This window comes from Oncorhynchus nerka, unplaced genomic scaffold (genome assembly GCF_034236695.1).
Source record: "Oncorhynchus nerka isolate Pitt River unplaced genomic scaffold, Oner_Uvic_2.0 unplaced_scaffold_1088, whole genome shotgun sequence".
Taxonomy (NCBI): domain Eukaryota; kingdom Metazoa; phylum Chordata; class Actinopteri; order Salmoniformes; family Salmonidae; genus Oncorhynchus; species Oncorhynchus nerka.
Genome location: NW_027040230.1, coordinates 170,460 through 197,344, shown reverse-complemented (window position 1 = coordinate 197,344; position 26,885 = coordinate 170,460). Strand labels below are relative to the sequence as shown.

Here is a 26,885-nt window from a genome sequence, read left to right as displayed (position 1 = left end):
TGCTGTGTTATGAAAAATGCATATGGAAAGTTTGGAAGTGCGTCTTTTAATTAAGAGCCATGCGCATTTACGCACAGCAGCGGTACAGTAGCTTAATTAACACGCCGCACATCGCTCTTAATTTAAATTTAAATTTTCAGCTGCAGGTAGGATATTTAATACAGCCTATGTCTGTGTGCTTGGCAACGATACACGTGTACTGTTTGCGCGTGAAGGCGAGGGCGTCCGTGGCGAGTTTGTAGAGCGCGCGGTCAGGACAATCCATCCATGATTTTGCGGAGTTTAACACAAGTAGATATTATTGAGCTTGAGCATTTCGTTGTGTAATAATATGTTTTGAATGTTGAAAGTGATTCCATTTTTCAATAAATGTTGATTTCTTTAACTTTGCACCTTCGATTGAAACTTATTAAAAACAGACGCAATCTTGATAAATCACAGTGCGTATGTTATTTTAATCTATTTACATTTCCTCCTCCCAGTATCTGCGAAATAGTATGTAAATGCCATATCTTGCATATTCCTTGAGACAAATTTATTAACTGATAAGGGCTATTTTTCACATTTGAAAGACAGTTAATAAATTGGGTTGTAGTGTTCTTACTGTGCTATGAGGTTTGCACACACTACATTTAATGCTTTAGTATATCCGGCCCAAACACTCCCTCCAAATGCTCCTGGCCCGGCCCCTCTGTCAAATTTTAGAACCCATTGTGGCCCGCGAGTCAAAAAGTTTGCCCACCCCTGTGTTAACCTCTCACCATTACCAATAACAGAGGCTACAACAACAAATGCTAACCTCTCACCATTACCAATAACAGAAACTATAACAAAACATACTAACCTCTCACCATTACCAATAACAGAAACTACAACAAAACATACTAACCTCTCACCATTACCAATAACAGAGGCTACAACAAAACATACTAACCTCTCACCATTACCAATAACAGAGACTACAACAAAACATGCTAACCTCTCACCATCAACCTCAAATAAAAGGTGACATTCTGTACTGTCACCTAATATGAAACATTGTATCTCAAATCCAAAATGCTGGAGCATAGCACCAAATGTAAAACTGTAAGCTTCACTGTCCAAACACATATGGTGTGGACTATGTGTGTCTGGTAAACACATGTGGATCTGGATAACAGTTTTCACTTGTTGACCAACTACAGGAATACTGACCTCAGAGTCTCCAGTTTACAGTGGGGATTCCCCAGTCCAGCAGAGCAGCTTCACTCCTGAATCCTTCAGGTCATTGTTACTCAGATCCAGCTCTCTCAGGTGTGAGGGGTTTGACTTCAGAGCTGAGACCAGAGAAGCACAGCCTTCCTCTGTGATTCCACAGCCTGACAGCCTGACAAAGAGATCATCATGACTTCACAAACACACTGTTCATTTAACACCAGTAGTGTAGAAGGACAATGGCAGATGCATTTGGTTTATTCTCCCAAACAACATATAGATTCATCTTCCGTCTCCTAGAATTGTATGGTCATATTGTTATACTAATGTGAAAATCAATGAATTTATTCAATATGTTTTTCAATATAATATTATATACATATTATAATACATATTTTTCTCTAAACTGAATATTTCTTCCTGATGATTAGTTCTTATATGTCATTTTATTTACTCACAGAACAGCTCTGGAGGCTTTGACCACTGGCAGCAGCCTCAGAAGACCTTCCTCTGATCTGGAGTATTTCTTCAGGTCAAACACATCCAGCTCCTTTTCTGAAGTCAGCAACAGAAAGACCAGAGCTGACCACTGTGCAGGTGACAGGTTGGGTTTTGAGAGACTTCCTGATCTCAGGTATCTTTGGATCTCCTCTACTAGAGAATGGTCATTCAGTTCATTCAGACAGTGGAACAGATTGATGCTCCTCTCTGGAGAGGGATTCTCCCTGATCTTCTCCTTGATGTACTCGACTGTGTCTTCATGGCTCTGTGAGCTGCTTCTGGTCTTTGTCAGTAGACCTCGTAAGTGCTTCTGATTGGACTCCAGTGAGAGGCCCAGGAGGAAGCGGAGGAAAAGGTCCAGGTTTCCCGTCTCACTTTGTAAGGCTTTATCCACAGCACTCTTGTAGAAAGTAACTTTACGCCTTTGTTTGATCCTCACAGAAAGTTTCCTGGACGTTGTTTGAGGTTTGTCCATGAGATTCTGATTGATGTTGATGAATGAGAGGAACACATATACAGCAGCCAGAAACTCCTGAATGCTCAGATGAACAAAGCAGTACACCTTGTCCTGGTACAGCCCACATTCCTCTTTAAAGAGCTGTGTGCACAATCCTGAGTACACTGAGGCTTCATTAACATCAATGCCAGCCTCTTTCAGGTCTTCTTCATAGAAAATCAGATTGCCATTCACAAGCTGTTGAAAAGCCAGTTTTCCCAATGACAGAATGCTCTCTTTATTCCAGTGTGGATCTGTCTCTTCTTTCCCAAGATACTTTTCATTCTTCTGTTTGGTATGAAACACCACAAGGTGTGTGTACATCTCAGTCAGAGTCTTGGGCATCTCTTCTCTCTTATGTTTCAGCATGTGTTCAAGGACTATTGCAGAAATCCAACAGAAGACTGGAATGTGGCACATGATGTGGAGGCTCCTTGATGTCTTTATGTGTGAGATGATTCTGCTGGCCAGGTCCTCATCACTGAATCTCTTCCTGAAGTACTCCTCCTTCTGTGGGTCATTGAACCCTCGTACCTCTGTCACCTGGTCAACACACCCTGAAGGGATCGTATTGGCTGCTGCTGGTCGGGTAGTTATCCAGAGGAGAGCAGAGGGAAGCAGATTTCCCCTGATGAGATTTGTCAGCAGAACATCCACTGAGGTTGACTCTGTGACGTCCCAACAGATCTTGTTCTTCTGGAAGTCTAGGGGCAGTCGGCACTCATCCAGACCATCAAAGATGAACAGAACTTTGTACTTGTCGTAGTTGGAGTTTCTTGATTGTTTGGTTTCCATTGAGAAGTGATTAAGAAGTTCAATGAAAGTGTGTCTGTCCTCTTTCATCAAATTCAGCTCCCGGAAAGGGAATGAAAATACAAATTGGACATCCTGATTTGCTTTTCCTTCAGCCCAGTCCAGAATGAACTTCTGCACAGAGACTGTTTTTCCAATGCCAGCGACTCCCTTTGTCAGCACAGTTCTGATACGTTTGTCTTGTCCAGTTAAGGGTTTGAAGATGTCGTTACATTTGATTGCAGTCTCTGGTCTTGCTTGTTTCCTGGTTGTTGTCTCAATCTGTCTCAGCTCATGTTCATTATTGACCTCTCCTGTTCCACCCTCTGTGATGTAGAGCTCTGTGTAGATCTTATTGAGAAGTGTTGGGTTTCCTTGTTTAGCGATCCCCTCAAATACACATTGAAACTTCTTCTTTAGATTAGATTTGAGTTCACGTTGGCAAATCACAGCAAGCTCATCTGAATGAAGAAATAACACAGAGGATATTAATATTATGTCTGTTTTAATGCCTACAGTATTGTAGGACTGTTATAAAGTTTTACATTATAATAATTTATTCTCTTAACTGACTGTATAAATGTGTAAATGTTTTCATAATGCATTACAGACTGGTGTGACTGATTATATTATTATTGGTATTATTGATGGTATTATTAATGTTCTCTCTCTAAATGAATCACCACAACACATCCCTGCTGCTACTTGATGAGGTCACTAGGTGTTGTTTTGAGAATATGAAATATACTTATTCATGTCACTGAGGGACTTTAGAGGGTCTACACCAGAAGGTAATGGTTATAGGAGGATGGTAATGGGTATCTGTAGGAGGAAGGTATATAGTGGAGGGTCTACACCAGAAGGTAATGGTTATAGGAGGAAGGTATATAGTGGAGGGTCTACACCAGAAGGTAATGGTTATAGGAGGAAGGTAATGGGTATCTGTAGGAGGAAGGTATATAGTGGAGGGTCTACACCAGAAGATAATGGGTATAGGAGGAAGGTATATAGTGGAGGGTCTACACCAGAAGGTAATGGGTATAGGAGGAAGGTATATAGTGGAGGGTCTACACCAGAAGGTAATGGTTATAGGAGGAAGGTAATGGGTATCTGTAGGAGGAAGGTATATAGTGGAGGGTCTACACCAGAAGGTAATGGTTATAGGAGGAAGGTATATAGTGGAGGGTCTACACCAGAAGGTAATGGTTATAGGAGGAAGGTATATAGTGGAGGGTCTACACCAGAAGGTAATGGTTATAGGAGGAAGGTAATGGGTATAGGAGGAAGGTATATAGTGGAGGGTCTACACCAGAAGGTAATGGTTATAGGAGGAAGGTAATGGGTATAGGAGGAAGGTATATAGTGGAGGGTCTACACCAGAAGGTAATGGGTATAGGAGGAAGGTATATAGTGGAGGGTCTACACCAGAAGGTAATGGGTATAGGAGGAAGGTATATAGTGCACTCAGATGCAGTGAGGAAGAACAGATATCACTAAGGTTTGTATAGCAACATAGATACATTGGCTGTTCGGCTGCGGAGGAGGAGACTCAGCCTAGGAGAAAGGGAGGAGGAGACTCAGCCTAGGAGAAAGGGAGGAGGAGACTCAGCCTAGGAGAAAGGGAGGAGGAGACTCAGCCTAGGAGAAAGGGAGGAGGAGACTCAGCCTAGGAGAAAGGGAGGAGGTGACTCAGCCTAGGAGAAAGGGAGGAGGAGACTCAGCCTAGGAGAAAGGGAGGAGGAGACACAGCCTAGGAGAAAGGGAGGAGGAGACAGCCTAGGAGAAAGGGAGGAGGGGACTCAGCCTAGGAGAAAGGGAGGAGGAAACTCAGCCTAGGAGAAAGGGAGGAGACTCAGCCTAGGAGAAAGGGAGGAGGAGACTCAGCCTAGGAGAAAGGGAGGAGGAGACTCAGCCTAGGAGAAAGGGTTAAATATCAGTGCTTGTGTCAGATGTTTTGTTGTCTGAATAACAGCTGTACCGACCCTCTGGGAAGAATTAAACTTGGTTAAAGCTTCTCTAGTGTCTGTGAGTTATTTACTCTGAACAATTACAGTGTGAAGGCTGCTACAATATCATGTAGTTACACAGCTACTTTAGCTGTACTTTAGCTACAGCTTTTAAATGTTATAAAACATCATTCAACATGAGGCAGACAGATCTTACATTTCTCCAGTGTGTCAGCGAGCTCCTTCTGGTTCATTTTCCTCAGGATGTGCAGTGTGATCTTCAGAGCCCCCTCTCTGGCACTGCTCTCCTGCTTCTCATCTTCAGCATCCACCACTTCCTTATCCTGCTTCTGACTCTCAAAGCCTTCTGGGAGTTCTGGACTAAGAATTCTCTTGAACATCTTCAGCTCGTTCTTCACAAATGTCATAATTTTCTCTTCAAGCATCTGAAATAAATTAAGTAAATTAGTTAAGTTAGTTATGCAAGAGAAGAAATGCTTTCTCATTAACACATTAATGAATGATTGACAGATCAACTGTACTTGAGGTAAACAAAAACAAATGTACATAACAGGACAACATACACTGAATATGGAGTCCAGGTCTGTTTGATGACTCTGGGAAGACTGACAACTGAGAATCTCTGACCCTGATCTCTCCTGTTGGTTTCTGTGAACAAAACATGAGATTACATCTCCTCATCCAGGGAGTACAGGTACACACACACACACACACACACACACACACACATTGTTTTAGGACTATGAAAATGGACAAAATGATTAGCCTATGGATTATGAAAACAACAACAATAAATGGGAAAATGGGAGGAGAAATGACTAGAGACAGTGTTGTTTAACTCACTGACCAGGACCCATGAGTTCTTCTTACCTTTGTTCAGTAGAAAAGTATCCCTTTCTAAACACTATAGGATGATGCATAGACTGGTCACTCTTCATGGACACACAGCTGGGAACAGGGGAGGCTGGTCTCTCCTGCCTGATTGGACTTCAACACAACAGAGACAAACATTACATCTCTCATCTACTCTGAGCTCAGATGGGGAAACAGAAGAAGAGTTTCATTCCAAAACACTATATATCACTTTTCAGAAATGTTAGTAAATTAGCTTCTATTGTTTAAAGCATTTCTGAAAGAGATTGGTGTGTTTTTTCTCTATCTAATCATGGTATGGGATTGTTCACTATCTAATCATGGGGTTGTTCACTATCTAATCATGGGGTTGTTCACTATCTAATCATGGGGTTGTTCACTATCTAATCATGGGGTTGTTCACTAGCTAATCATGGGGTTGTTCACTATCTAATCATGGGATTGTTCACTATCTAATCATGGGATTGTTCACTATCTAATCATGGCATGGGGTTGTTCACTAGCTAATCATGGGGTTGTTCACTATCTAATCATGGGGTTGTTCACTATCTAATCATGGGATTGTTCACTAGCTAATCATGGGGTTGTTCACTATCTAATCATGGGATTGTTCACTAGCTAATCATGGGGTTGTTCACTATCTAATCATGGGGTTGTTCACTATCTAATCATGGGGTTGTTCACTATCTAATCATGGGATTGTTCACTAGCTAATCATGGGGTTGTTCACTATCTAATCATGGGGTTGTTCACTATCTAATCATGGGATTGTTCACTAGCTAATCATGGGGTTGTTCACTATCTAATCATGGGGTTGTTCACTAGCTAATCATGGGGTTGTTCACTATCTAATCATGGGGTTGTTCACTATCTAATCATGGGGTTGTTGTTCACTATCTAATCATGGGGTTGTTCACTATCTAATCATGGGGTTGTTCACTAGCTAATCATGGGGTTGTTCACTATCTAATCATGGGGTTGTTCACTATCTAATCATGGGGTTGTTCACTATCTAATCATGGGGTTGTTCACTATCTAATCATGGGGTTGTTCACTATCTAATCATGGGGTTGTTCACTATCTAATCATGGGGTTGTTCACTAGCTAATCATGGGGTTGTTCACTATCTAATCATGGGGTTGTTCACTATCTAATCATGGGGTTGTTCACTATCTAATCATGGGGTTGTTCACTATCTAATCATGGGGTTGTTCACTATCTAATCATGGCATGGGGTTGTTCACTATCTAATCATGGGGTTGTTCACTATCTAATCATGGGGTTGTTCACTATCTAATCATGGGGTTGTTCACTATCTAATCATGGGGTTGTTCACTATCTAATCATGGCATGGGGTTGTTCACTATCTAATCATGGGGTTGTTCACTATCTAATCATGGCATGGGGTTGTTCACTATCTAATCATGGGGTTGTTCACTATCTAATCATGGGGGTTGTTCACTATCTAATCATGGGATTGTTCACTATCTAATCATGGGGTTGTTCACTATCTAATCATGGGGTTGTTCACTATCTAATCATGGGGTTGTTCACTAGCTAATCATGGGGTTGTTCACTATCTATCTAATCATGGGGTTGTTCACTATCTAATCATGGGGTTGTTCACTATCTAATCATGGGGTTGTTCACTATCTAATCATGGGGTTGTTCACTATCTAATCATGGGGTTGTTCACTATCTAATCATGGGGTTGTTCACTATCTAATCATGGGGTTGTTCACTATCTAATCATGGGGTTGTTCAATGACAGATATGTATTTGTTTAAAATAACTTGATGTCTTCATTTCAGAGAGACAAATAATCATGTTTTTTTTCCGCAAAATGCTATATATTTGCCTCACTCTCAAATGTTACCGACCGGAATAATGAGGCTATAAGGAGTACCAGTACTGAGTCAATGTGCAGGGTACCAGGTAGTTGAGGTAATAATGAGACTATAAGGAGTATCAGTACTGAGTCAATGTGCAGGGTACCATGTAGTTGAGGTAATAATGAGACTATAAGGAGTATCAGTACTGAGTCAATGTGCAGGGTACCAGGTAGTTGAGGTAATAATGAGACTATAAGGACTACCAGTACTGAGTCAATGTGCAGGGTACCAGGTAGTTGAGGTAATAATGAGGCTATAAGGACTACCAGTACTGAGTCAATGTGCAGGGTACCAGGTAGTTGAGGTAATAATGAGGCTATAAGGAGAACCAGTACTGAGTCAATGTGCAGGGTACCAGGTAGTTGAGGTAATAATGAGACTATAAGGAGTACCAGTACTGAGTCAATGTGCAGGGTACCAGGTAGTTGAGGTAATAATGAGGCTATAAGGACTACCAGTACTGAGTCAATGTGCAGGGTACCAGGTAGTTGAGGTAATAATGAGACTATAAGGACTACCAGTACTGAGTCAATGTGCAGGGTACCAGGTAGTTGAGGTAATAATGAGGCTATAAGGACTACCAGTACTGAGTCAATGTGCAGGGTACCAGGTAGTTGAGGTAATAATGAGACTATAAGGACTACCAGTACTGAGTCAATGTGCAGGGTACCAGGTAGTTGAGGTAATAATGAGGCTATAAGGACTACCAGTACTGAGTCAATGTGCAGGGTACCAGGTAGTTGAGGTAATAATGAGGCTATAAGGAGAACCAGTACTGAGTCAATGTTGTGTTTGTTTAATATTGTTTTAGGACTATGAAAATGGACAAAAGGATTAGCCTATTGATTATGAAAACAACAACAATAAATGGGAAAATGGGAGGAGAAATGACTAGAGACAGTGTTGTTTAACTCACTGACCAGGACCCATGAGTTCTTCTTACCTTTGTTCAGTAGAAAAGTCTCCCTCTCTAAAGTTTATAGGTAGATTCATAGACAGGTCACTCTTCATGGACACACAGCTGGGAACAGGGGAGGCTGGTCTCTCCTGCTTGATTGGACTTCAACACAACAGAGACAAACATTATATCTCTCATCTACTCTGAGCTCAGATGGGGAAACATAAGAAGAGTTTCACAAATAGAACTGACTTCTAGACGCTCGTTGCAGCGCGCGAGCAGTGTGTCATTTTTAAAAACGAAATTAATTTAGCAACACGAGCGTTGTAGTCAGTCTGTCAGCCCCGCTAAAAGGCTGGTGTCGTTACTCTGCCTTCTCCGGGGGCATGTTGAGGTACATTTACTAACCGGGAGGGTTGAATGATGTAATTTATTAGAGGGCTGGAAGACGCACTCTCGAGGTTGTTTACTCACAATATCAGATATTAAGATGATTTTTATAATGAATGTATACTGAGGTTGAGGTTCTGACTAGTGATTATTTACCCGGGGTTCAATACCTGCTATTGAGGCGCCCTGAAAATAATATTCAAAAGTTTGGTCCTTGGACACAGACGGGTTAAACACTAAAGTTACCGTCCATCTAGTGAAGAGAGGAGAACCGGACAGAGGTAGCCAGCATCCGTCAACGAGAGAGGGAGAAGCCTCACCGGGATTTAACAGGTGGAAGAAACAACCGGGGAGCCGGTGATGATGTAGTGGTAGCTATGGTAACTAGGATGCTGCTGGTAGAGTAGCTAGCTAGCTTACCAAGCTGTACCGACTAGCTAGGATAACTAGGATGCTGCTGGTAGAGTAGCTAGCTAGCTTACCGAGCTGTACCGACTAGCTAGGATAACTAGGATGCTGCTGGTAGAGTAGCTAGCTAGCTTACCGAGCTGTACCGACTAGCTAGGATAACTAGGATGCTGCTGGTAAAGTAGCTAGCTAGCTTACCGAGCTGTACCGAATAGCTTGGTTAGCTTGGTTCTGTCCCTCCTCTCGATGATGAATCCGGTGAAACACAAATTGAAACAAGGATAGAGAGTGAAAAGGATCTGGCTACACTCATACTGTCCCCGACCGTAAAGAAAAAAGCAAATTGAACAATAAACTTCGGTGTCTCAACACTGTAACAAACTCCATCGTTATTCCCCGAGATCACCTCAGTCCACTCTGCGCGTAACCGGCTTGGCGCCACACCGAACGTGGACGCGGACAGTTCTGTACGGGGACGCGGACAGTTCTGTACGCAATATTTAGGACACCTGGTGAGCTGTCCTAAGTAGTTAAGAGTTAACAGCAGGTGTCCTAAGTAGTTAAGAGTTAACAGCAGGTGTCTTGATAATACTATAGAATAATGCAGTGAGTCAGTGGTTCCTGCTCCACATGTAATTGCATTGTAGTAGTTAAAAGAATGTTTTATATTTCTATATGATCAATCCATTAATAATATAGACCAACATGCAACAGTATGTCTTGTGCTTTTGGCAATGATTTATGTATTATAATTATGTATAACAAGTGATACCATGTATGTCTGTGGCGGCAGGTAGCCTTGTGGTTAGAGTGTAGAGGTGGCAGGTCGCCTTGTGGTTAGAGTGTAGAGGTGGCAGGTCGCCTTGTGGTTAGAGTGTAGAGGTGGCAGGTAGCCTTGTGGTTAGAGTGTAGAGGTGGCAGGTCGCCTTGTGGTTAGAGTGTAGAGGTGGCAGGTAGCCTTGTGGTTAGAGTGTAGAGGTGGCAGGTCGCCTTGTGGTTAGAGTGTAGAGATGGCAGGTAGCCTAGTGGTTAGAGTGTAGAGGTGGCAGGTAGCCTTGTGGTTAGAGTGTAGAGGTGGCAGGTAGCCTCATGGTTAGAGTGTAGAGGTGGCAGGTCGCCTTGTGGTTAGAGTGTAGAGGTGGCAGGTAGCCTTGTGGTTAGAGTGTAGAGATGGCAGGTAGCCTTGTGGTTAGAGTGTAGAGGTGGCAGGTAGCCTTGTGGTTAGAGTGTAGAGGTGGCAGGTAGCCTCATGGTTAGAGTGTAGAGGTGGCAGGTCGCCTTGTGGTTAGAGTGTAGAGATGGCAGGTAGCCTCGTGGTTAGAGTGTAGAGGTGGCAGGTAGCCTCGTGGTTAGAGTGTAGAGGTGGCAGGTAGCCTCGTGGTTAGAGTGTTGGGCCAGTAACCGAAAGGTTGCTAGATTGAATCCCTGAGCTGACAAGGTAAAAATCTGCCCCTGAACAAGGCAGTTAACCACTGTTCCTAGGCAGACATTGTAAATAACATCTGACCAATAACATCTAACCATGTGTATGTGACCAATAACATCTGCTAACCCTGTGTATGTGACCAATAACATCTGCTAACCCTGTGTATGTGACCAATAACATCTGCTAACCATGTGTATGTGACCAATAACATCTGCTAATCATGTGTATGTGACCAATAACATCTGCTAACCCTGTGTATGTGACCAATAATATCTGCTAACCATGTGTATGTGACCAATAACATCTGCTAATCATGTGTATGTGACCAATAACATCTGCTAACCATGTGTATGTGACCAATAACATCTGCTAACCATGTGTATGTGACCAATAACATCTGCTAACCATGTGTATGTGACCAATAACATCTGCTAATCATGTGTATGTGACCAATAACATCTGCTAACCATGTGTATGTGACCAATAACATCTGCTAACCATGTGTATGTGATCAATAACATCTGCTAACCATGTGTATGTGACCAATAACATCTGCTAATCATGTGTATGTGACCAATAACATCTGCTAACCATGTGACCAATAACATCTGCTAACCATGTGTATGTAACCAATAACATCTGCTAACCATGTGTATGTGACCAATAACATCTGCTAACCCTGTGTATGTGACCAATAACATCTGCTAACCCTGTGTATGGGACCAATAACATCTGCTAACCATGTGTATGTGACCAATAACATCTGCTAACCATGTGTATGTGACCAATAACATCTGCTAACCCTGTGTATGTGACCAATAACATCTGCTAACCCTGTGTATGGGACCAATAACATCTGCTAACCATGTATGTGACCAATAACATCTGCTAACCCTGTGTATGTGACCAATAACATCTGCTAACCCTGCTAACCCTGTGTATGTGACCAATAACATCTGCTAACCCTGTGTATGTGACCAATAACATCTGCTAACCATGTGTATGTGACCAATAACATCTGCTAATCATGTGACCAATATGTCACCAATTTGATTTATATCTGGGACTACATTTGTTTATGTGTTGGCTTTATGTGTTGTGTTTGTAAACTCCAGCTCAGATGATTGAGCTAAAAACCCTTAAAGTATCTGTCTAGTGTTTACAGGTTTATATGAAATCTGACCTAAAATGTATTAAAATATGAGTGAAATAGTTTTCCTTCTAATAATTGGTAATTAAGTTATTTATTTGTCATTTTATTTAACCTTTATTTAACCAGGTTGGCCTATTAAGAACAAGTTCTCATTTACAACTGCGACCTGGCCAAGATAAAGCAAAGCTGTGCGACAAAAACAACAATTTAGAGTTCCACATGGATTAGCAAACGGACAGTCGGTAACACAATAGAAAGGGATTAGCAAACGGACAGTCAGTAACACAATAGAAAGGGATTAGCAAACGGACAGTCGGTAACACAATAGAAAGGGATTAGCAAACGGACAGTCAGTAACACAATAGAAAGGGATTAGCAAACGGACAGTCAGTAACACAATAGAAAGGGATTAGCAAACGGACAGTCAGTAACAATAGAAAGGGATTAGCAAACGGACAGTCGGTAACAATAGAAAGGGATTAGCAAACGGACTGTAACACAATAGAAAGGGATAAGCAAACGGACTGTAACACAATAGAAAGGGATTAGCAAACGGACAGTCGGTAACACAATAGAAAGGGATTAGCAAACGGACAGTCAGTAACACAATAGAAAGGGATTAGCAAACGGACAGTCAGTAACACAATAGAAAGGGATTAGCAAACGGACAGTCAGTAACAATAGAAAGGGATTAGCAAACGGACAGTCGGTAACAATAGAAAGGGATTAGCAAACGGACAGTCGGTAACACAATAGAAAGGGATTAGCAAACGGACAGTCGATAACAATAGAAAGGGATTAGCAAACGGACAGTCGGTAACAATAGAAAGGGATTAGCAAACGGACAGTCGGTAACAATAGAAAGGGATTAGCAAACGGACAGTCGGTAACACAATAGAAAGGGATTAGCAAACGGACAGTCAGTAACACAATAGAAAGGGATTAGCAAACGGACAGTCAGTAACACAATAGAAAGGGATTAGCAAACGGACAGTCGGTAACACAATAGAAAGGGATTAGCAAACGGACAGTCGGTAACACAATAGAAAGGGATTAGCAACACTGAGGAAGTACAGTTCCCGAAAGCCCAGTCAAAACTGTTCACTGCTCTGGCCCCCAATGGTGGAACAAACTCCCTCACGACGCCAGGACAGCGGAGTCAATCACCACCTTCCGGAGACACCTGAAACCCCACCTCTTTCAGGAATACCTAGGATAGGATAAAGTAATCCTTCTCACCCCCTCCCCCCTTAAAAGATTTAGATGCACTATTGTAAAGTGGCTGTTCCACTGGATGTCTTAAGGTGAACGGACCAATTTGTAAGTCGCTCTGGATAAGAGCGTCTGCTAAATGACTTAAATGTAAATGTAAATGGATTAGCAAACGGACAGTCGGTAACACAATAGAAAGGGATTAGCAAACGGACAGTCGGTAACACAATAGAAAGGGATTAGCAAACGGACAGGTGGTAACACAATAGAAAGGGATTAGCAAACGGACAGTCGGTAACACAATAGAAAGGGATTAGCAAACGGACAGTCGGTAACACAATAGAAAGGGATTAGCAAGCGGACAGTCGGTAACACAATAGAAAGGGATTAGCAAACGGACAGTCGGTAACACAATAGAAAGGGATTAGCAAACGGACAGTCGGTAACACAATAGAAAGGGATTAGCAAACGGACAGTCGGTAACACAATAGAAAGGGATTAGCAAACGGACAGTCGGTAACACAATAGAAAGGGATTAGCAAACGGACAGTCGGTAACACAATAGAAAGGGATTAGCAAACAGACAGTCGGTAACACAATAGAAAGGGATTAGCAAACGGACAGTCGGTAACACAATAGAAAGGGATTAGCAAACGGACAGTCGGTAACACAATAGAAAGGGATTAGCAAACGGACAGTCGGAAACACAATAGAAAGGGATTAGCAAACGGACAGTCAGTAACACAATAGAAAGGGATTAGCAAACGGACAGTCAGTAACACAATAGAAAGGGATTAGCAAACGGACTGTAACACAATAGAACAATCTATGTTCAGTGCAGATGTAGTACGATTAGGGAATTAAGGCAATAGAGAGGCCATAGTGGTGTTGGCTTTGGGGATGACCAGTGAACTATACCTGCTGGAGCGCGTGCTACAAGTGGGTGTTGCTATGGTGACCAGTGAGCTGAGATAAAGCGTGGCTTTACCTAGCAAAGACTTACAGATAACCTGGAGCCAGTGGGTTTGGCGGCGAATGTGTAGTGAGGACCAGCCAACAACAGCATACAGGTCTCAGTGGTGGGTATTGTATGGGGCTTTGGTGACAAAACGGATGGCACTGTGATAGACTGCATTCGATTTGCTGAGTAGAGTGTTGGAGGCTATTTTGTAAATGACAGTCGGTAGGCTAGTCAGTTTTACGAGGGTATGTTTGGCAGCATGAGTGAAGGAGGCTTTGTTGCGAAATAGGAAGCTGATTCTAGATTTAATTTTGGATTGGAGATGCTTAATGTGAGTCTGGAAGGAGAGTTTACAGTCTAACCAGACACCCAGGTATTTGTAGTTGTCCACGTATTCTAAGTCAGAACCGTCCAGAGTAGTGATGCTAGTCGGGTGGGTATCTGTAGTTGTCCACGTATTCTAAGTCAGAACCGTCCAGAGTAGTGATGCTAGTCGGGTGGGTATCTGTAGTTGTCCACGTATTCTAAGTCAGAACCGTCCAGAGTAGTGATGCTAGTCGGGTGGGTATCTGTAGTTGTCCACGTATTCTAAGTCAGAACCGTCCAGAGTAGTGATGCTAGTCGGGTGGGTATTTGTAGTTGTCCACGTATTCTAAGTCAGAGCCGTCCAGAGTAGTGATGCTAGTCAGGTGGGCGGGTGCAGGCAGCGATCAGTTGAAGAGCATTCAGTTTTACTTGGGTATGAGTTAACAGAATACAACCTTTTAAAAGTTTTTAAAACCTTGTCTGTTTTGTGCTCTGGGATTTGTAGAACCTGTGTTTAACATTTTGAACACAAACACGCTATTTGTATCAATATCAGGAGTATTTACTCTGTGATTAGAAACCTGGTATATACCAGGAGTATTTACTCTGTGTTTAATTCCCTGGTATATACCAGGAGTATTTACTCTGTGTAAGATACCTGGTATTTACTCTGTGTTTAGATACCTGGTATATACCAGGAGTATTTACTCTGTGTTTAGATACCTGGTATATACCAGGAGTATTTACTCTGTGTTTAGATACCTGGTATATACCAGGAGTATTTACTCTGTGTTTAGATACCTGGTATATACCAGGAGTATTTACTCTGTGATTAGATACCTGGTATATACTAGGAGTATTTACTCTGTGATTAGATACCTGGTATATACCAGGAGTATTTACTCTGTGTTTAGATACCTGGTATATACCAGGAGTATTTACTCTGTGTTTAGATACCTGGTATATACCAGGAGTATTTACTCTGTGTTTAGATACCTGGTATATACCAGGAGTATTTACTCTGTGATTAGATACCTGGTATATACCAGGAGTATTTACTCTGTGATAAGATACCTGGTATATACCAGGAGTATTTACTCTGTGTTTAGATACCTGGTATATAACATGAGTATTTACTCTGTGTAAGATACCTGGTATTTACTCTGTGATTAGATACCTGGTATATACCAGGAGTATTTACTCTGTGTTTAGATACCTGGTATATACCATGAGTATTTACTCTGTGTTTAGATACCTGGTATATAACATGAGTATTTATTTTTTCAGAAAATTATCTAAATTAGCTTTTATTATTTAAAGAAATTATGAAAAAGATTGGTGTTTTTTCCACTATCTAATCACGGCATGGGGTTGTTCAATGACAGACATGCATTTGTTTAAAATCTATCACTTGATGGTTTCCTTTCAAAAAGAAAGTGCTACATATCTGTCTCACTCTCAGAGAAATCAGTAGTACTGCTAGGTTTTATACAGTAATAATATATATCTGCCTCATTCTCAGAGAAATCAGTAGTACTGCTAGGTTTTACACAGTAATAATAAGTAATCTACCACCTGCCTCAGACCACTAGAACAGCTGAGTAATCTAACACCTGCCTCAGACCACTAGAACAGTTGAGTAATCTAACACCTGCCTCAGACCACTAGAACAGCTGAGTAATCTAACACCTCAGACCACTAGAACAGCTGAGTAATCTACCACCTGCCTCAGACCACTAGAACAGCTGAGTAATCTAACACCTGTCTCAGACCACTAGAACAGCTGAGTAATCTAACACCTGCCTCAGACCACTAGAACAGCTGAGTAATCTAACACCTGCCTCAGACCACTAGAACAGCTGAGTAATCTAACACCTGCCTCAGACCACTAGAACAGCTGAGTAATCTAACACCTGCCTCAGACCACTAGAACAGCTGAGTAATCTAACACCTACCTCAGACCACTAGAACAGCTGAGTAATCTAACACCTGCCTCAGACCACTAGAACAGCTGAGTAATCTACCACCTGCCTCAGACCACTAGAACAGCTGAGTAATCTACCACCTGCCTCAGACCACTAGAACAGCTGAGTAATCTAACACCTGCCTCAGACCACTAGAACAGCTGAGTAATCTAACACCTGCCTCAGACCACTAGAACAGCTGAGTAATCTAACACCTGCCTCAGACCACTAGAACAGCTGAGTAATCTAACACCTGCCTCAGACCACTAGAACAGCTGAGTAATCTAACACCTGCCTCAGACCACTAGAACAGCTGAGTAATCTAACACCTGCCTCAGACCACTAGAACAGCTGAGTAATCTAACACCTGCCTCAGACCACTAGAACAGCTGAGTAATCTAACACCTGCCTCAGACCACTAGAACAGCTGAGTAATCTAACACCTGCCTCAGACCACTAGAACAGCTGAGTAATCTACCACCTGCCTCAGACCACTAGAACAGCTGAGTAATCTAACACCTGCCTCAGACCACTAGAACAGCTGAGTAATCTAACACCTGCCTCAGACCACTAGAACAGCTGAGTAATCTAACACCTGCCTCAGACCACTAGAACAGCTGAGTAATCTAACACCTGCCTCAGACCACTAGAACAGCTGAGTAATCTAACACCTGCCTCAGACCACTAGAACAGCTGAGTAATCTAACACCTGCCTCAGACCACTAGAACAGCTGAGTAATCTAACACCTGCCTCAGACCACTAGAACAGCTGAGTAATCTAACACCTGCCTCAGACCACTAGAACAGCTGAGTAATCTAACACCTGCCTCAGACCACTAGAACAGCTGAGTAATCTAACACCTGCCTCAGACCACTAGAACAGCTGAGTAATCTAACACCTGCCTCAGACCACTAGAACAGCTGAGTAATCTAACACCTGCCTCAGACCACTAGAACAGCTGAGTAATCTAACCTCTCAGACCACTAGAACCTGTAATCTAACACCTGCCTCAGACCACTAGAACAGCTGAGTAATCTAACACCTGCCTCAGACCACTAGAACAGCTGAGTAATCTAACACCTGCCTCAGACCACTAGAACAGCTGAGTAATCTAACACCTGCCTCAGACCACTAGAACAGCTGAGTAATCTAACACCTGCCTCAGACCACTAGAACAGCTGAGTAATCTAACACCTGCCTCAGACCACTAGAACAGCTGAGTAATCTAACACCTGCCTCAGACCACTAGAACAGCTGAGTAATCTAACACCTGCCTCAGACCACTAGAACAGCTGAGTAATCTAACACCTGCCTCTGACCACTAGAACAGCTGAGTAATCTAACACCTGCCTCAGACCACTAGAACAGCTGATTAATCTAACACCTGCCTCAGACCACTAGAACAGCTGAGTAATCTAACACCTGCCTCAGACCACTAGAACAGCTGAGTAATCTAACACCTGCCTCAGACCACTAGAACAGCTGAGTAATCTAACACCTGCCTCAGACCACTAGAACAGCTGAGTAATCTAACACCTGCCTCAGACCACTAGAACAGCTGAGTAATCTAACACCTGCCTCAGACCACTAGAACAGCTGAGTAATCTAACACCTGCCTCAGACCACTAGAACAGCTGAGTAATCTAACACCTGCCTCAGACCACTAGAACAGCTGAGTAATCTAACACCTGCCTCAGACCACTAGAACAGCTGAGTAATCTAACACCTGCCTCAGACCACTAGAACAGCTGAGTAATCTAACACCTGCCTCAGACCACTAGAACAGCTGAGTAATCTAACACCTCAGACCACTAGAACAGCTGAGTAATCTACCACCTGCCTCAGACCACTAGAACAGCTGAGTAATCTAACACCTGCCTCAGACCACTAGAACAGCTGAGTAATCTAACACCTGCCTCAGACCACTAGAACAGCTGAGTAATCTAACACCTGCCTCAGACCACTAGAACAGCTGAGTCAGACCACTAGAACAGCTGAGTAATCTAACACCTGCCTCAGACCACTAGAACAGCTGAGTAATCTAACACCTGCCTCAGACCACTAGAACAGCTGAGTAATCTAACACCTGCCTCAGACCACTAGAACAGCTGAGTAATCTAACACCTGCCTCAGACCACTAGAACAGCTGAGTAATCTAACACCTGCCTCAGACCACTAGAACAGCTGAGTAATCTAACACCTGCCTCAGACCACTAGAACAGCTGAGTAATCTAACACCTGCCTCAGACCACTAGAACAGCTGAGTAATCTAACACCTGCCTCAGACCACTAGAACAGCTGAGTAATCTAACACCTGCCTCAGACCACTAGAACAGCTGAGTAATCTAACACCTGCCTCAGACCACTAGAACAGCTGAGTAATCTAACACCTGCCTCAGACCACTAGAACAGCTGAGTAATCTAACACCTGCCTCAGACCACTAGAACAGCTGAGTAATCTAACACCTGCCTCAGACCACTAGAACAGCTGAGTAATCTAACACCTGCCTCAGACCACTAGAACAGCTGAGTAATCTACCACCTGCCTCAGACCACTAGAACAGCTGAGTAATCTAACACCTGCCTCAGACCACTAGAACAGCTGAGTAATCTAACACCTGCCTCAGACCACTAGAACAGCTGAGTAATCTAACACCTGCCTCAGACCACTAGAACAGCTGAGTAATCTAACACCTGCCTCAGACCACTAGAACAGCTGAGTAATCTAACACCTGCCTCAGACCACTAGAACAGCTGAGTAATCTAACACCTGCCTCAGACCACTAGAACAGCTGAGTAATCTAACACCTGCCTCAGACCACTAGAACAGCTGAGTAATCTAACACCTGCCTCAGACCACTAGAACAGCTGAGTAATCTAACACCTGCCTCAGACCACTAGAACAGACCACTGACAGCTGAGTAATCTAACACCTGCCTCAGACCACTAGAACAGCTGAGTAATCTAACACCTGCCTCAGACCACTAGAACAGCTGAGTAATCTAACACCTGCCTCAGACCACTAGAACAGCTGAGTAATCTAACACCTGCCTCAGACCACTAGAACAGCTGAGTAATCTAACACCTGCCTCAGACCACTAGAACAGCTGAGTAATCTAACACCTGCCTCAGACCACTAGAACAGCTGAGTAATCTAACACCTGCCTCAGACCACTAGAACAGTTGAGTAATTTAACACCTGCCTCAGACCACTAGAACAGCTGAGTAATCTAACAACTCAGACCACTAGAACAGCTGAGTAATCTAACACCTGCCTCAGACCACTAGAACAGCTGAGTAACCACTAGAACACCTAACCTCAGACCACTAGAACAGCTGAGTAACCTAACACCTGCCTCAGACCACTAGAACAGCTGAGTAATCTAACACCTGCCTCAGACCACTAGAACAGCTGAGTAATCTACCACCTGCCTCAGACCACTAGAACAGCTGAGTAATCTAACACCTGCCTCAGACCACTAGAACAGCTGAGTAATCTAACACCTGCCTCAGACCACTAGAACAGCTGAGTAATCTAACACCTGCCTCAGACCACTAGAACAGCTGAGTAATCTAACACCTGCCTCAGACCACTCAGACCACTAGAACAGCTGAGTAATCTAACACCTGCCTCAGACCACTAGAACAGCTGAGTAATCTAACACCTGCCTCAGACCACTAGAACAGCTGAGTAATCTAACACCTGCCTCAGACCACTAGAACAGCTGAGTAATCTAACACCTGCCTCAGACCACTAGAACAGCTGAGTAATCTAACACCTGCCTCAGACCACTAGAACAGCTGAGTAATCTAACACCTGCCTCAGACCACTAGAACAGCTGAGTAATCTAACACCTGCCTCAGACCACTAGAACAGCTGAGTAATCTAACACCTGCCTCAGACCACTAGAACAGCTGAGTAATCTAACACCTGCCTCAGACCACTAGAACAGCTGAGTAATCTAACACCTGCCTCAGACCACTAGAACAGCTGAGTAATCTAACACCTGCCTCAGACCACTAGAACAGCTGAGTAATCTACCACCTGCCTCAGACCACTAGAACAGCTGAGTAATCTAACACCTGCCTCAGACCACTAGAACAGCTGAGTAATCTAACACCTGCCTCAGACCACTAGAACAGCTGAGTAATCTAACACCTGCCTCAGACCACTAGAACAGCTGAGTAATCTAACACCTGCCTCAGACCACTAGAACAGCTGAGTAATCTAACACCTGCCTCAGACCACTAGAACAGCTGAGTAATCTAACACCTGCCTCAGACCACTAGAACAGCTGAGTAATCTAACACCTGCCTCAGACCACTAGAACAGCTGAGTAATCTAACACCTGCCTCAGACCACTAGAACAGCTGAGTAATCTAACACCTGCCTCAGACCACTAGAACAGCTGAGTAATCTAACACCTGCCTCAGACCACTAGAACAGCTGAGTAATCTAACACCTAGAACAGCTCAGACCACTAGAACAGCTGAGTAATCTAACACCTGCCTCAGACCTAGAACCTCAGACCACTAGAACAGCTGAGTAATCTAACACCTGCCTCAGACCACTAGAACAGCTGAGTAATCTAACACCTGCCTCAGACCACTAGAACAGCTGAGTAATCTAACACCTGCCTCAGACCACTAGAACAGCTGAGTAATCTAACACCTGCCTCAGACCACTAGAACAGCTGAGTAATCTAACACCTGCCTCAGACCACTAGAACAGCTGAGTAATCTAACACCTGCCTCAGACCACTAGAACAGCTGAGTAATCTAACACCTGCCTCAGACCACTAGAACAGCTGAGTAATCTAACACCTGCCTCAGACCACTAGAACAGCTGAGTAATCTAACACCTGCCTCAGACCACTAGAACAGCTGAGTAATCTAACACCTGCCTCAGACCACTAGAACAGCTGAGTAATCTAACACCTGCCTCAGACCACTAGAACAGCTGAGTAATCTAACACCTGCCTCAGACCACTAGAACAGCTGAGTAATCTAACACCTGCCTCAGACCACTAGAACAGCTGAGTAATCTAACACCTGCCTCAGACCACTAGAACAGCTGAGTAATCTAACACCTGCCTCAGACCACTAGAACAGCTGAGTAATCTAACACCTGCCTCAGACCACTAGAACAGCTGAGTAATCTAACACCTGCCTCAGACCACTAGAACAGCTGAGTAATCTAACACCTGCCTCAGACCACTAGAACAGCTGAGTAATCTAACACCTGCCTCAGACCACTAGAACAGCTGAGTAATCTAACACCTGCCTCAGACCACTAGAACAGCTGAGTAATCTAACACCTGCCTCAGACCACTAGAACAGCTGAGTAATCTAACACCTGCCTCAGACCACTAGAACAGCTGAGTAATCTAACACCTGCCTCAGACCACTAGAACAGCTGAGTAATCTAACACCTGCCTCAGACCACTAGAACAGCTGAGTAATCTAACACCTGCCTCAGACCACTAGAACAGCTGAGTAATCTAACACCTGCCTCAGACCACTAGAACAGCTGAGTAATCTAACACCTGCCTCAGACCACTAGAACAGCTGAGTAATCTAACACCTGCCTCAGACCACTAGAACAGCTGAGTAATCTAACACCTGCCTCAGACCACTAGAACAGCTGAGTAATCTAACACCTGCCTCAGACCACTAGAACAGCTGAGTAATCTAACACCTGCCTCAGACCACTAGAACAGCTGAGTAATCTAACACCTGCCTCAGACCACTAGAACAGCTGAGTAATCTAACACCTGCCTCAGACCACTAGAACAGCTGAGTAATCTAACACCTGCCTCAGACCACTAGAACAGCTGAGTAATCTAACACCTGCCTCAGACCACTAGAACAGCTGAGTAATCTAACACCTGCCTCAGACCACTAGAACAGCTGAGTAATCTAACACCTGCCTCAGACCACTAGAACAGCTGAGTAATCTAACACCTGCCTCAGACCACTAGAACAGCTGAGTAATCTAACACCTGCCTCAGACCACTAGAACAGCTGAGTAATCTAACACCTGCCTCAGACCACTAGAACAGCTGAGTAATCTAACACCTGCCTCAGACCACTAGAACAGCTGAGTAATCTAACACCTGCCTCAGACCACTAGAACAGCTGAGTAATCTAACACCTGCCTCAGACCACTAGAACAGCTGAGTAATCTAACACCTGCCTCAGACCACTAGAACAGCTGAGTAATCTAACACCTGCCTCAGACCACTAGAACAGCTGAGTAATCTAACACCTGCCTCAGACCACTAGAACAGCTGAGTAATCTAACACCTGCCTCAGACCACTAGAACAGCTGAGTAATCTAACACCTGCCTCAGACCACTAGAACAGCTGAGTAATCTAACACCTGCCTCAGACCACTAGAACAGCTGAGTAATCTACCACCTGCCTCAGACCACTAGAACAGCTGAGTAATCTAACACCTGCCTCAGACCACTAGAACAGCTGAGTAATCTAACACCTGCCTCAGACCACTAGAACAGCTGAGTAATCTAACACCTGCCTCAGACCACTAGAACAGCTGAGTAATCTAACACCTGCCTCAGACCACTAGAACAGCTGAGTAATCTAACACCTGCCTCAGACCACTAGAACAGCTGAGTAATCTAACACCTGCCTCAGACCACTAGAACAGCTGAGTAATCTAACACCTGCCTCAGACCACTAGAACAGCTGAGTAATCTAACACCTGCCTCAGACCACTAGAACAGCTGAGTAATCTAACACCTGCCTCAGACCACTAGAACAGCTGAGTAATCTAACACCTGCCTCAGACCACTAGAACAGCTGAGTAATCTAACACCTGCCTCAGACCACTAGAACAGCTGAGTAATCTAACACCTGCCTCAGACCACTAGAACAGCTGAGTAATCTAACACCTGCCTCAGACCACTAGAACAGCTGAGTAATCTAACACCTGCCTCAGACCACTAGAACAGCTGAGTAACCACACCTGCCTCAGACCACTAGAACAGCTGAGTAATCTAACACCTGCCTCAGACCACTAGAACAGCTGAGTAATCTAACACCTGCCTCAGACCACTAGAACAGCTGAGTAATCTAACACCTGCCTCAGACCACTAGAACAGCTGAGTAATCTAACACCTGCCTCAGACCACTAGAACAGCTGAGTAATCTAACACCTGCCTCAGACCACTAGAACAGCTGAGTAATCTAACACCTGCCTCAGACCACTAGAACAGCTGAGTAATCTAACACCTGCCTCAGACCACTAGAACAGCTGAGTAATCTAACACCTGCCTCAGACCACTAGAACAGCTGAGTAATCTAACACCTGCCTCAGACCACTAGAACAGCTGAGTAATCTAACACCTGCCTCAGACCACTAGAACAGCTGAGTAATCTAACACCTGCCTCAGACCACTAGAACAGCTGAGTAATCTAACACCTGCCTCAGACCACTAGAACAGCTGAGTAATCTAACACCTGCCTCAGACCACTAGAACAGCTGAGTAATCTAACACCTGCCTCAGACCACTAGAACAGAACAGCTGAACAGTAATCTAACACCTGCCTCAGACCACTAGAACAGCTGAGTAATCTAACACCTGCCTCAGACCACTAGAACAGCTGAGTAATCTAACACCTGCCTCAGACCACTAGAACAGCTGAGTAATCTAACACCTGCCTCAGACCACTAGAACAGCTGAGTAATCTAACACCTGCCTCAGACCACTAGAACAGCTGAGTAATCTAACACCTGCCTCAGACCACTAGAACAGCTGAGTAATCTAACACCTGCCTCAGACCACTAGAACAGCTGAGTAATCTAACACCTGCCTCAGACCACTAGAACAGCTGAGTAATCTAACACCTGCCTCAGACCACTAGAACAGCTGAGTAATCTAACACCTGCCTCAGACCACTAGAACAGCTGAGTAATCTAACACCTGCCTCAGACCACTAGAACAGCTGAGTAATCTAACACCTGCCTCAGACCACTAGAACAGCTGAGTAATCTAACACCTGCCTCAGACCACTAGAACAGCTGAGTAATCTAACACCTGCCTCAGACCACTAGAACAGCTGAGTAATCTAACACCTGCCTCAGACCACTAGAACAGCTGAGTAATCTAACACCCTCAGACCACTCAGACACCTGCCTCAGACCACCACTAGAACAGCTGAGTAATCTAACACCTGCCTCAGACCACTAGAACAGCTGAGTAATCTAACACCTGCCTCAGACCACTAGAACAGCTGAGTAATCTAACACCTGCCTCAGACCACTAGAACAGCTGAGTAATCTAACACCTGCCTCAGACCACTAGAACAGCTGAGTAATCTAACACCTGCCTCAGACCACTAGAACAGCTGAGTAATCTAACACCTGCCTCAGACCACTAGAACAGCTGAGTAATCTAACACCTGCCTCAGACCACTAGAACAGCTGAGTAATCTAACACCTGCCTCAGACCACTAGAACAGCTGAGTAATCTAACACCTGCCTCAGACCACTAGAACAGCTGAGTAATCTAACACCTGCCTCAGACCACTAGAACAGCTGAGTAATCTAACACCTGCCTCAGACCACTAGAACAGCTGAGTAATCTAACACCTGCCTCAGACCACTAGAACAGCTGAGTAATCTAACACCTGCCTCAGACCACTAGAACAGCTGAGTAATCTAACACCTGCCTCAGACCACTAGAACAGCTGAGTAATCTAACACCTGCCTCAGACCACTAGAACAGCTGAGTAATCTAACACCTGCCTCAGACCACTAGAACAGCTGAGTAATCTAACACCTGCCTCAGACCACTAGAACAGCTGAGTAATCTAACACCTGCCTCAGACCACTAGAACAGCTGAGTAATCTAACACCTGCCTCAGACCACTAGAACAGCTGAGTAATCTAACACCTGCCTCAGACCACTAGAACAGCTGAGTAATCTAACACCTGCCTCAGACCACTAGAACAGCTGAGTAATCTAACACCTGCCTCAGACCACTAGAACAGCTGAGTAATCTAACACCTGCCTCAGACCACTAGAACAGCTGAGTAATCTAACACCTGCCTCAGACCACTAGAACAGCTGAGTAATCTAACACCTGCCTCAGACCACTAGAACAGCTGAGTAATCTAACACCTGCCTCAGACCACTAGAACAGCTGAGTAATCTAACACCTGCCTCAGACCACTAGAACAGCTGAGTAATCTAACACCTGCCTCAGACCACTAGAACAGCTGAGTAATCTAACACCTGCCTCAGACCACTAGAACAGCTGAGTAATCTAACACCTGCCTCAGACCACTAGAACAGCTGAGTAATCTAACACCTGCCTCAGACCACTAGAACAGCTGAGTAATCTAACACCTGCCTCAGACCACTAGAACAGCTGAGTAATCTAACACCTGCCTCAGACCACTAGAACAGCTGAGTAATCTAACACCTGCCTCAGACCACTAGAACAGCTGAGTAATCTAACACCTGCCTCAGACCACTAGAACAGCTGAGTAATCTAACACCTGCCTCAGACCACTAGAACAGCTGAGTAATCTAACACCTGCCTCAGACCACTAGAACAGCTGAGTAATCTAACACCTGCCTCAGACCACTAGAACAGCTGAGTAATCTAACACCTGCCTCAGACCACTAGAACAGCTGAGTAATCTAACACCTGCCTCAGACCACTAGAACAGCTGAGTAATCTAACACCTGCCTCAGACCACTAGAACAGCTGAGTAATCTAACACCTGCCTCAGACCACTAGAACAGCTGAGTAATCTAACACCTGCCTCAGACCACTAGAACAGCTGAGTAATCTAACACCTGCCTCAGACCACTAGAACAGCTGAGTAATCTAACACCTGCCTCAGACCACTAGAACAGCTGAGTAATCTAACACCTGCCTCAGACCACTAGAACAGCTGAGTAATCTAACACCTGCCTCAGACCACTAGAACAGCTGAGTAATCTAACACCTGCCTCAGACCACTAGAACAGCTGAGTAATCTAACACCTGCCTCAGACCACTAGAACAGCTGAGTAATCTAACACCTGCCTCAGACCACTAGAACAGCTGAGTAATCTACCACCTGCCTCAGACCACTAGAACAGCTGAGTAATCTAACACCTGCCTCAGACCACTAGAACAGCTGAGTAATCTAACACCTGCCTCAGACCACTAGAACAGCTGAGTAATCTAACACCTGCCTCAGACCACTAGAACAGCTGAGTAATCTAACACCTGCCTCAGACCACTAGAACAGCTGAGTAATCTAACACCTGCCTCAGACCACTAGAACAGCTGAGTAATCTAACACCTGCCTCAGACCACTAGAACAGCTGAGTAATCTAACACCTGCCTCAGACCACTAGAACAGCTGAGTAATCTAACACCTGCCTCAGACCACTAGAACAGCTGAGTAATCTAACACCTGCCTCAGACCA

General features: G+C 44.1%; 1 protein-coding gene across 1 annotated transcript in view; it reads right to left on the bottom strand.

The window, feature by feature from the left end:
* Window positions 1-26,885, bottom strand: part of LOC135570128 (NLR family CARD domain-containing protein 3-like) — a 60,021-nt gene that overhangs the window by 5,697 nt on the left and 27,439 nt on the right. Inside the window, 6 exon segments of the mRNA XM_065016200.1 lie at window positions 1,195-1,239; window positions 1,241-1,366; window positions 1,653-3,444; window positions 5,147-5,375; window positions 5,514-5,598; window positions 8,659-8,775. Of these exon segments, the coding sequence (XP_064872272.1) occupies window positions 1,195-1,239; window positions 1,241-1,366; window positions 1,653-3,444; window positions 5,147-5,375; window positions 5,514-5,598; window positions 8,659-8,775 (2,394 nt within the window).